At 38.7% G+C, this 12,221-nt stretch overlaps 1 protein-coding gene across 6 annotated transcripts in view; it reads right to left on the bottom strand.

Annotated features, from left to right (window-relative positions):
* NAPEPLD (N-acyl phosphatidylethanolamine phospholipase D) overlaps positions 1 to 12,221 on the bottom strand; it is a 95,678-nt gene that overhangs the window by 8,778 nt on the left and 74,679 nt on the right. For all 6 annotated transcript variants that reach the window (XM_019655119.1, XM_019655113.1, XM_019655116.1 and 3 more), the window contains exon 3: positions 2,525 to 3,171. In XM_019655119.1, the coding sequence (XP_019510664.1) occupies positions 2,525 to 3,171 (647 nt within the window). The remainder of the gene's footprint in view (positions 1 to 2,524; positions 3,172 to 12,221) is intronic.

Here is a 12,221-nt window from a genome sequence, read left to right as displayed (position 1 = left end):
ATTCCCAAATAAAATCTTTAAAAAACAAACAAAAAAAAACCTGCTATACAATAGATAAGTCTCAAGCAAAACTCCCCTTTGAATAGTAAGATTTTGTTTCATGTGTATTGATTTTACTGATGATTTATTCTGAAAATGTCTTACTGTTTCTCTAAAAACTAGATATTTTGCAATCCTGGTATGAATCCAAGAAACCAAATAATGGGTAAAGAATTAGAAACGAAAACTCCAGTTGCAAAAGAACCTGAATAACTTGCTGAAACAATTTTTTTTTAACTTGGTAAAACGAAAAGCCAACAAAAATGTATAATAGTGTATAATGTTTAAAGATTGGGAGGAAAAAAAATCCAATTACTACTCAAGGATTTTATTTAAACAACATACAACTGAACAGTGAGGTGTCTGGTTTGGCAAGAAGAGAGGGTTCGTGGGGGCGGGGGGGACTAATCAGAGTGTAGAAACACCGAAAGGCTGCCTACCACCTTGGGAAGGACAGGGAACACTTTCAGGAGAATTATTATTTCTGGTACACAGGAAAAAGTATACTATCTACAAGCAAATACTGTGCTTTCCCAGCCATCAGTTTAGAAGAGGAAAGACCCTGTCTTCACATTATTCACATCCTGGGTATGCCACTGCCAGCTGCTGCGACAGGTAGGACTAACAGCTGTGGGGTCAGCACAGGGGCTTCTGCACTTATAGGACACATCATGGAAAAGTTCATCCACATGCAACAACTAGGCTTGTTATTTAGTGTCAGGAGTTGCCAGGCCCTATGGGAGCCTAGAAACAAAGCCACTGTGTTCTGCGTGGCCGATTAGAGACACTGTTCTGCCCTATCTCCTGACACTCAGAATTCAGGGCAAGATGAGAACAGTTATTGGGATTTCTCTCTGGTCACTTGTTTTTAAACTCCTACAGCAAATCAAAGGGACAGACATACTCCTTCCTACCCTCGTGTCTATCTGAAATAAATGTAAAATTTTTTACTCTGGTGTAAAAATTAAGAACAAAACTTAAAACCCTAACCGACTTGGATAAAATAATCCAAAAGGAAGGATGAATCCAAGCATATTATCGAAAGTCATTTTTGGTGTGATCATCTTCAACTTATAGAGTGCCTTATATCTAAAATTATAAATACTGAGCAGAGAAATGGGTTACACAGTACAGGTTACCGCAATTTAATCTTAGAGCAAATAATGTCCTCATCCTTCTACCGTCTTAATCACAAGACAGCTGCAACGCAAGCAGGAAGGGGGAATTACATGAGTGAAGGTGTGTCAGGCTGTACACTTCTCACATACATGTGAAAAATATGTATTGCTTCATATGAAAACTTAGTTTCATAAATATAAATAAGATATTAACATTGAGTAAAGATCAATACATGAAAGTGATTTGTCAACTGGTTGATGTTTTGATAGATTTCATTAGAATTCAAAATTAGAATTAAGAGGAAAAGTGAAATTCAAGTACTATTATTAATAATTTTTTGAAATAAGGTAAAAATATCTAGCCCTTTAAAGAAGCTGGAAAAAACATAAAAGGGAGGAATAAGCATTAATAAAGATAGTGAAGAAATGGTTTTAGAGAACTTAGAAAGTTAAGTACAATAAAATCAGATGGAAACCAGTGATCAAATGTGCTCCATTCATCTATGTATTATATTAGTGTTCTGCTCATAGGATTGCCTAAATAAAACACCATCCTACGTACAGTTCTCTATGTATCTGCATGCACTTTAGGAAATAAAACATTTTTTAAATTAGCCCTTACTTTGTTACTGTTAATGTTTATCTTCTCTTAATTTGTATATATCAACCAGAGTTGACTGAAATCTAAGTGAATTATTTGTAATTACTTTTATTTTCCTTAAATAGACAGTATTTAGGAAAACACAGGCAGTGGATGGGTCTCCTAGGTCTCAACGGCTAGTGTGCCCTCTATCTGCTCTGAATACAGGTGATGGGTATGTAGAAGCTGGACAGCAAGTGATGAGTAATGCCACGTCATTACCAGGTTAAATTCAATGCTGACTGAAATAAGACCATCCCAAGGGACTAATGCTGCATGCCTATTCCTCGCTTTTTCTCTAATAAGCACAGAAGAGCTAAGGACAGGCAAAGGGGGCATTCTAGTTCTGGAGCACAGAATGGTTCTATAAAGGATCCTCCTTGTGAAAGGAAGAACAAGAGTTAGGTTTGACATTGGCTGATCAGTTTCACTTTAGTGAGAATGGTACATGAACTTCTGGCTAGGTATACTAATTCTTTAAATCTTGGTCCTTTTTTCTTCGTGATATAATTTCTGATTTTGAATATTTAACTGATATGACTAAATATTTTAAAATTAAAAAATGTTAACTGAATCTGACCCACCAACCCCCAACCAATGTATAACAAAGTCCACCATTAAAGTCACAAATTATACTGTATTACAAAATCCTAACTACTTTTATTTTCAGTTCAGTTATCTTATTATGGAATAATAGCAGGAATGTTTTCTTTGGAAATCTACATACCTTGGTTCATACGCTCCAATAGGAATAGCTGCAAGGTCAAAAGGTCCAAATCTTTTTCCTATCTCCTTAAAAGCAGGGCAATAACCGGTGTCTCCTGCGAAAAAAAATCGATTCCAAGGGCCCAAGACGGACCAGCTGCCCCACAGAACCTTGTTGTCATCCATTAGAGTCCTTTTACACCAGTGTTGTGAAGGTGTAAAGACAAAAGTGACTTTATCGTGTCCGGGGACACAGTTCTCCTCCCACCAGTCCAGCTCAATCACATTCTCACAGCCGCATTTTTGCATCCAGTCAAGGAGCCCCAAAGGCACAAACCATCTCAGCTCATTGCCGAATCGCTCATTCAGAGCAACAACAGAATGGTAGTCCAGGTGGTCGTAGTGGTTGTGACTGATCAGGACCGCGTCGATCGGGGGGAGTTCACTTACAGTGCACGGGGGAGGACGAAAGCGTTTTGGACCCATGTGCTGCAACGGGGAAGCGCGCGCGCTAAAGATGGGGTCGGTGAGAAATGTGAGCTCGTCCATTTCCACCATCACTGTTGCATGTCCCAGCCACGTGACTCGCATGCCAGCTTCCCTCACTCCAGCTGCTTCAGGGTCATCCATAAAATAAGGCCTAAGCACTGGGAGTTCTTTATCCAGTTCCTATGTGTATAAAGAAAGAAAAGCAACCATTAGGAAAAGTTAAAAGGTATTATGTCATCACAGAACATATTTGACCTAAATTAAAGGGAGAGGAACTATTTGGGGAGAACTGAAGTCATTCAATTAATTTGCTATTTTTGCTTTTCTCTTGAAAATGCATACTTCTTTCTGAACCTGCCTCATTAATCATGACAATATAGTAATGTAAGACCTTCTTGGCCCCAAATGCAACAGACAAAGGAAAAATTAAATTTAAAACTCTGAGCGCTGCCGAAAGTACTTGGTGTTTTTCAAGGCTCTCTTCTGTAAGCACCAGAAGTAGACTGGCCGCGCGGCAGTCACTTGCTATCAGCCCTCACTTAGCTGGTACCTTTGCTGCTGAAAACAGCATCAGACGCAGTTCAGTCCTGGAAATGGTAAAGAAAACTTACAACCATTTATTTGTATATCTTGGATCTCAGATATGGATCTGCCTTTCTAAGTACACAGGATTCAAAGCACAGCATTGTGCTGATCCTGGGCACCATGAGGTGGTTCTCATTCCTTCCAGCGCAGTTTTCTACCATTGATCAAACCAAAGCAAAACATCGTCCCTGCCTGGGAGAAGGTGATCACTTTCGGGGTTAACAGATGTAAAACAATAACTACACCAAAATGTTACAAGTAATATTTCTTTGGCTATTCTACAGTTTATCCTTGAATTAGGCTAGACCAAGAAGCAGCTGTGTTTCAGGGTCACAGTCCTGGCTGTTAGAAAACTGCTTTTATAATTGTGCTTTGGAGTTATGCTATACGCCTGCATCGAAGTCACTAGAGGAAGCCGCCTCTAGAAACTTGCTGGGCACGTGTTATAGGCTGTCTCTAAAACGTGGTACCTACCACCTCCACCTTCCCACTCACCCCAGACACATGTCTCAATTCTCAGTAAGAGGAAAAGCTCTTCTCCAGAGTAGAGCTTTTTCATCTGACTGTCACTGGAAAAACTGAGTTTATGCTTCCCTTCTTGCTTTGAGGAGGAAGTTCACAGTGAAGCTGAATGAAGATGCCTCCAGCAATGTGCAGGGCATGATGAAACATGTCTGTACTGACTTCACTCTTGGCTTTATTTTCTACCCTCGTAGTCCATGTGCTTTCATACGGTCATCCATCTGCTTTTCACTGCTACGTGAATTTTTATAAGTTGCTGCAGATCAAGTTTGAAAAAGGTGTGGTACTGGATAATTACCTAAGATACAAGATATGCTATAGCCTAATAAGAAGGAATGAAGAACGCAGTTGCCAAAGGCATTACAGACACAGTAACTTGTGTGAGTTCCTGAACAATGGTGAGAAGTTCATGATGCAGAGAAAACTAAAAAGAGCATTTCAGGTGGAGGAAGTACCCAAGCGAAGGCACGGGAGCAAATAGGAACTGGCATTTTGGGGGCAGGGGGACAAACTGAATCGACAGGATCAGAATACAGTAAGAGCCCTGAAAACCATATTCCACCCAGAGACAATGAGGAAGTATCTTTCAAAAAAAAAGACATGACCCTATTTGTTTAAAGAAAACACTGTCAGCATGCAAATGACGATGTGGAATGTGTCCCAACAGCTGCATGAGAGATGACGCCTGAACACGGGAGACAGCAGTGTACAGCGATGACAGGGCAGATGGGGGACGCTGGTGAAGGAAAAGTGAGAGGTCAGTGAGATAGCCTGAGGGGAAGGGGCCTGGGCAGAAGGGAAGGAGCAGCAGGGGGATGACAACATTTCAGCCCCCCTCAGTCTTAGTGTCATCTGAAAAATGGGCATGCCAATTGGCCCTACACTTCATCGCTGTGGGGACTGAATGTGGAGTGGCTAGCACACTGTAGGCATTCACTCTACAAGTATTCCAAAAGAATAAGAAAGCCCCAACCCCGACCACCAATCAGGCACCAACCCCATGGATCTCCGACATTTTACCTGTTTCCTTTCTCATAGTCACTAACCTAGTTAAGATGCTAAGTTAACATTCAAACACTTTAAAGCCTCCTGGTTGCTCAACGTCTTCCCGTCAACTCAATCCATACACAAAAGCCATCTCAGAAACAGTCAACTGAGGTATACCTCTCCCTGCTGAAAACCTCCACTGACTACTGCTCGACGAAACACGTCTCACCTCAGCCCAGGAGTAAGCCTGTTTGGACTGCCCATCCCCCTTTCCAGCTCTTTCACTCACTCTACATGGCTGTGTCCCACCTACGCTGTCCCTAGACTGAGCCGGAGAGCCTTGCACCATACTGACCCCATTTCTCAAGTTAAATGTCTTCCCCTCCATCTCTGTGGGACCTTAATCAAATCGCACACCCTCATGAGACCACCTCTGGGTCCCCACAGCTGGAAGCACTCATTCTCACCGCTCAACTTCTTCCATGTCACTTTGTTCATGCACCACCGTCTATGGACGGACACCCTGCCCTGTGCCCTGCTTAAATGTACACAGGACATATCTCCTGTCTTATTCAATTTGAAATCACTCACAGTGTCCCCAGGTTCAGTGATGAAACACAATATGTTTAATAAAATAGTTGGATGAATGAGTGAATGAATGTCAATTTTTCAAATTGGTTCTCAAAGTTGATAGGGTTAGTGAACAACAACAAGTACTATACGGTGTAATTATCATGAATTAAGGGGAAAGAGAGGGAGTTAATATAAATTGAGTACCTACCATGTGTTATTAGGCTTCATACTAGGCACATCATGATGATGATGATGAATTATCTAACATATCAAGTACTTTAGAATATAACACAAAATAACAGTAACAACAGCTACCATTTATGGAGTGCTTACCATGTGCTAGAAATGGTACTAACTGCTTCATAAAATTTTAGTTTAACACCAACCACAACACTGGAGGTGGGTAGGTCCATCAACTATCTCCACTTTACAGGTGAGAAAACAAAAGTCACAACATTCACACAAGGAAACCAGCAGCTAGCTTCCACACATAATACCTCTCACCAGTATACTTATCCCAAATATTATCTCATTTAATACATATTTTTTTTAAAAAGGGTAACAGCCTGGGCATCAGATAGAGGAGAATAAGAGATGGATTACTAAGGACACAAAGAATTTTTGGAGATGATGGATATGTTCACTATCTTGATTGTGGTGATCATTTCAAGGGTATATACTTATGTCAAAACTCATAAAAAATTGTACTTTTTGAATATGTGGAGCTTATATTACATTAATAAAACTATAAAAAATATTTAGCATCATGTTTAAACAATACATCAAAATATCTAATGAAATCCCCTGAAAATGATTGCATTTTCTTTCTGCTCTAAGTTCAAAAGCCATTTGAAGCTCAATATCTGGCATTATTTGCTGACTGTTGAGGGGAAACTAAACCTTTAATAGAACACCTCTGGCAACCTAAACTTGTTCTCCAAACAAAGTATTACCAGGTAAAGTGCTCAAACAACCCTGTCAGAAAGGACCATATGTTGTATGATCCTATTTCTATAAACACTGGGAATAGGCAAATCCAGAGACAGAAAATAGGTTAGTGATTTCCAGGGGCTGGAGGAGGGCAGTAGAATCGGCGATGATGACTAAGGATATGGGGTTTCTTTCTGGGGTAATGAAAACATTAGATTGTGGTTAATCCTCAACTTGGTGAATATATTGAAAAGCATTGAATTGTGTATTTTAAAAGGTCAACTGTATACTTTAAACAGGTCAATTGTATAATAGGTGAATTATATCTCAACAAAGCTTTTTTTTAAAAAAGGAAAACTACTGATGAGATATCTGAATTAAGCAGTCACACTTTTCTCATGTTCCTGTCTTCATGCTATACTGTTTCTAAGCCCATCACAAAAGAACAGCCTATTTTAAGGAATCTGACCTCTGGCACTACTATCCCACAAAACTCAAAGAAATGGTCTACAATTGAGATTCCAAAAGGAAAAAAAATCAATGTTTACTTTTTATTCTAATCATCAGAGTTTGAAAAAGAATGCAGAATGGGGGTTGGGAAATTCTTGTTTATTTAAGGAAATCAAGCACTCACTTGGCATTTTCTTCACTAGATCAAGATTTTCCTTGGCTGGTCTTCTGTCTTTAAAGCTACAAGTGGGAAAATCCCTAAGCCCAAATTAACAAGTACACTAGTTAATATTTTACTTTTCTTGAGGAAAGGGAAAAATCCTAACGTTCAATCAACCACTACACTCTGCCAGGTGCTGTAAGTACATTATGTCATCAAACCCTGTGAAGCAGATATTACTGCCATTTTATAGCTAACCAGACTAAGACAAAGGAGAGTTGGTCACTAAGAAACTTGCCACGTTCAAACAATAAGCGTCCACTCAGGAGTGGAATCAAGGTCTTCCTGACTCTAAAAACTCTCTCTTTTCATTAAACTGTAACTTTTTCCATGGCATAAATGAAATAACTTTAAAACAATGAAACCGAGTCTGCCAAGTGGCTCAGTTGGTTAAGAGCGCGAGCTCTGAGCAATAGGGTCGCCAGTTCGATTCTCACCTGGGCCAGTGAGCTGCACCCAAGCTGAGCTGCCAACAGGTGGCAGGATGGCTCAGCTGGTGAGAGCACATGCTCCTAACAAGGTTGCAGGTTCGACTCCTGCATGGGATGGTGGGCTGCACCCCCCCGCAACTTAGATTGAACACGGCACCTTGAACTGAGCAGTCACAAGCTGCTAAGAGATGGCCATATGGCAACTAGACTTGGAGCTGAGCTAGCTGTGCCCTCCACAACTAAGATTGAAGGACAACAACTTGGCTGCTCCCCTTCCCCTATTTCCCAACACTATTCCCCTCCCCTAATTCACCAATAAAATCTTTTAAAAAATAAAAAACCAAAAAACAATGAAACCCATATTCTTGGTAATATATTATTTTAAGAGTATGTGTTTGTGTGCATGAGAGACAGAAGAGACAGATTTGATACAAATCTGTTAAAATTACGTTTTCTAAAAAAAAAAAATCACTCTTAAAAAAACCTGAGTTAATCCTTTTCTTCCAACTGAAAAGATATTTTTACTGTCTTAAGAAACTTTAATAACTATACTTTGCAACTCAGATTTAAATAAAAAATTTTTAATTAAAAATATTTTTATTGGGGCTGGCCGAGTGGCGCATTTGTTAAGAACTGGCTTGGGATGCCAGAGGGCCCCAGTTCGGATCCCACATATGAGGGCCAGTGACACTGCCCTCTACAGCTAAGATGCTGAACAACANTGATTAAATTCAGCTGGTCTAAAGTGTCATTTAAGGCCACTGTTCCATGTTGATTTTCTGTCTTGAGGATCTGTCCATTGGTGACAACGGGGTGTTGAAGTCCTCTACTACGATAGTGTTACTGTTGATCTCTGTCTTTATGTCCATCAAAATCTGTTTTATATATTTAGGAGCTCCTATGTTGGCAGCATAGATGTTTACAAGGGTTATGTCATCTTGTTGACGTGATCCTTTTATTACTATGTAGTGCCCTTGTCTTTTATTGTAGTTTACATTTTAAAGTCTATTTTGTCTGAAGTATTGCTACTCCAGCTTTTTTCTCATTTCCATTTGTGTGAAATATCTTATTTCATCCCTTTATTTTCAGTCTGTGTGTGTCTTTTGATCTGAGATAAGTCTCTTGTAAACAGCATATGGATGGGTCCTGTTTTCTTATCCACTCAGCCACTCTATGTCTTTTGACTGGTGCATTTAGCCCATTCACATTTGAAGTGATTATGGATAGGTGCACATTTATTGCCATTCTGTTATTTGTATTTCTGGTCTTCCTGGGTTAGCTTGTTTTCTCCTTTCTTCTGTTTAAAAAAGCCCTTTTAGCATTTCCTGCAATGCTGGCTTGGTGGTAATGGATTATTTTAGCTTATTCTTTCCTGAGAAGCTCTTCATCTCTCCTTCAATTTTAAGTGATAGCCATGCTGGGTAGAGCAATCCTGGTTGTAGGCCTTTATTTTGTATCACTTTGAATATTTCCTGCCACTCCCTTTTGGCCTGCAGAGTTTCTGTAGAAAAGTCAGCTGTTAGTCTTATAGGAGTTCCTTTGTATGTAACTTGCTGTCTTTCTCTTGCTGCTTTTAGGATTCTGTCTTTGTCTTTAACCTTTGCCATTTTAACTATGATGTATCTTGGTGTTGACCTGTTTGGGTTCAGCTTGTTTGGAACTCTCTGCATTTCCTGGGCTTGTATGTCGATTTCCTTCACAAGGGTGGGGAAGTTCTCAGTCATTATTTCTTCAAATACATTCTCAATCCCTTGCTTCTTCNTCAATTATAGTTGACATACAATATTATGCAACATCAGCTTCAGGTGTACAGTGCAGTGATCAAGCCTCTACCCCATCCATGAAGTGGTCTCCCTAACAAGACATGTGACCATCTGACACCCTACAAAATATTTACAACATTATTATAGTCCCTGAACTGTCTTTCATATCCCTGTGGCAATATTATAGTTACCTGTTTATGCTGTCTAATCCCTTCCCCTTCACCCTCATCCCCACCCCTCTCCCAACTAGCAACTATCAGTTTTTCCTCTATATCTCTGAGACCACTTCTGTTTACTTTCCTCGTTCATTCAGTTTTTTAGATTCCACATATAAGTGAGATCATATGGTATTTGTCTTTCTCCGACTGACTTATTTCACTTAATGTAATAGTCTCTAGGTCCATCCATATTGTTGCAAATGGTAAAATTTCATTCTTCTTTATAGCGGAGTAATACTCCATTGTATAAATGTACCACAGTTTCTTAATCTAGATGTCTACAGATGGGCATTTTGGTTGTTTCCAAGTCTTGGCTAATGTAAACAGTGCTGCTATAAACATAGGGGCGCATATATTTTTTCAAATTAGCGTCTTGGGTTTCTCTGGATAGATACCCAAGAGTGGAATTGCTGGGTCATAAGGTAGTTCCATTTTCAGTTTTTTGAGATACCTGCATACTGATTTTCATACTGGCTGTACCAATCTGCAGCCCACCAACAGTGCACCAGGGTTCCCTTTTCTCCATAAACTTGCCAGCATTTGTTGTTTGTTGATTTATTGATGATAGCCATTCTGACAGGACTGAGGTGGTATCTCATTGTGGTTTATATTTGCATTTCTCTAATAATAAGTAAGGCTGAACATTTTTTCATATGCCTGTTGGCCATCTGTATGTCCTCTTTAGAGAAATGCCTCTTCATATCCGCTGCCCATTTTTTAATTGGGTCGTTAGTTTTTTTGGTGTTGAGTTGAATGAATGTTTTATAAATTTCAGGTATTAACTCCTTATCAGATATATCGTTGGCAAATACCTTCTCCCATTCAGTAAGTAGGTTGCCTTTTTGTTTTGATGATTTCCTTTGCTGTGAAAAAACTTTTAAGTTTTATGTAATCCCATATGTTTATTTTTTCTTTTATTTCCCTTGCCTGAGGGGATATATCAGTAAAAATATTACTGAAGGTAATGTCTGCAAATTTACTCACAATGTTTTCTTCTAGGAGTTTTATGGTTTCAGGACTTATATTTAAGTCTTTAATCCATTTTTAATTTGTTCTCATATATGGTTTAAGTAGGTGGTCCATTTTCAATTTTTGCACGTGTCAGTCCAATTTTCCCGGCACCATTTATTAAGGAGACTATCTTTATTTCAATGTAAATTTTTGCTTCTATTGTCATAGATTAAATGACCGTACATAGATGGGTTTATTTCTGGGCTCGCTAGTCTATTCTCCATTGATCTATGTGTCTGTTTTTATGCCAGTACCATACTGTTTTGATTACTGTAGCCTTGTAGTATGATTTGATGTCGGGTAGCGTGATACCGCTCACTTTGTTCTTATTTCTCAAGATTGCTGTGGCTATTCGGGGTCTTTTCTGGCTCCATATAAATTTTAGGATTATATGTCTGATTTCTGAGAAAAATGTCCTTGGTAGTTTGATAGGAATTGCATTGAATCTATATATTGCCTTAGGTAGTATTGACATTTTAACTATATTATCTTCCTATCCATGAACATGGTATGTATTTCCATTTATTTGTATCTTCTTTGATTTCTCCCTTCAGTATCTTATAACTTTCTTTACTTCTTTGGTTAAATTTATTCCTAGATATTTTATTGTTTTCGAAGCAAATGTAAAAGGGATTGATTTCCTGATTTCTTCTTCTGATAATTTATTATTGGTGTATACAAATACAACAGATTCCTGAATATTAATTTTGTATCCTGCTACCTTACTAAATTTATTTATCAGTTCTAACAGTTTTTTAGTGGAGTCTTGGGGATTCTCTCTATATAATACAATGTCATCTGCATATAATGACAGTTTTACTTCCTCCTTTCCAATTTGGATGCCTTTTATTTCATTTTCTTGTCTGACGGCTGTGGCTAGAACTTCCAGAACTATGTTGAATAGAAGTGGTGAAAATGGGCAGCCTTGTCTTGTTCCTGATTTTAAGGGGAAAGCTTTTAGCCTTTCCCCATTGAGTACAATGTTTGCTGTGGGTTTATCATATATGGCCTTTATTATGTTGAGATATGATCCCACTATTCCCACTTTGCTAAGAGTTATCATAAATGGCTGCTGGATTTTGTCAAATACTTTTCCTGCATCTATTGATATAATCATATAATTTTTATTTTTTATTTTGTGAATGTGATGTATTACATTAATTGATTTGCAGATACTGAACCAACCTTGCATACCAGGAATGAATCCCGCTTGATCGTGCTGTATGATCTTTTTAATGTGATGCTAAATTCGGTTTGCTAGTATTTTGTTGAGGATTTTTTCATCTATGTTCATTAGGAATAGCGGCCTGTAGTTTTCTTTTTTTGTAATATCGTTGTCTGAATTTGGGATCAGAGTAATAGTGGCCTCATAAAATGTGCTTGGGGAGCCTTCCTTCTTTCTGTATTTTTTTGGAATAGTTTGAGGAGAATAGGTATTAATTCTTTTTTGAATGTTTTGCAAAATTCACCTGTGAAGCCATCTTGTCCAGGACTTTTGTTTGTTTGGAAGCTTGTTGATTACTAATTCAATTTATTTGGT

Source organism: Hipposideros armiger, unplaced genomic scaffold (genome assembly GCF_001890085.2).
Source record: "Hipposideros armiger isolate ML-2016 unplaced genomic scaffold, ASM189008v1 scaffold_236, whole genome shotgun sequence".
NCBI lineage: Eukaryota > Metazoa > Chordata > Mammalia > Chiroptera > Hipposideridae > Hipposideros > Hipposideros armiger.
Note: the sequence above shows the minus strand (reverse complement) of the source record. Positions and strands in the feature narration are given on the sequence as shown.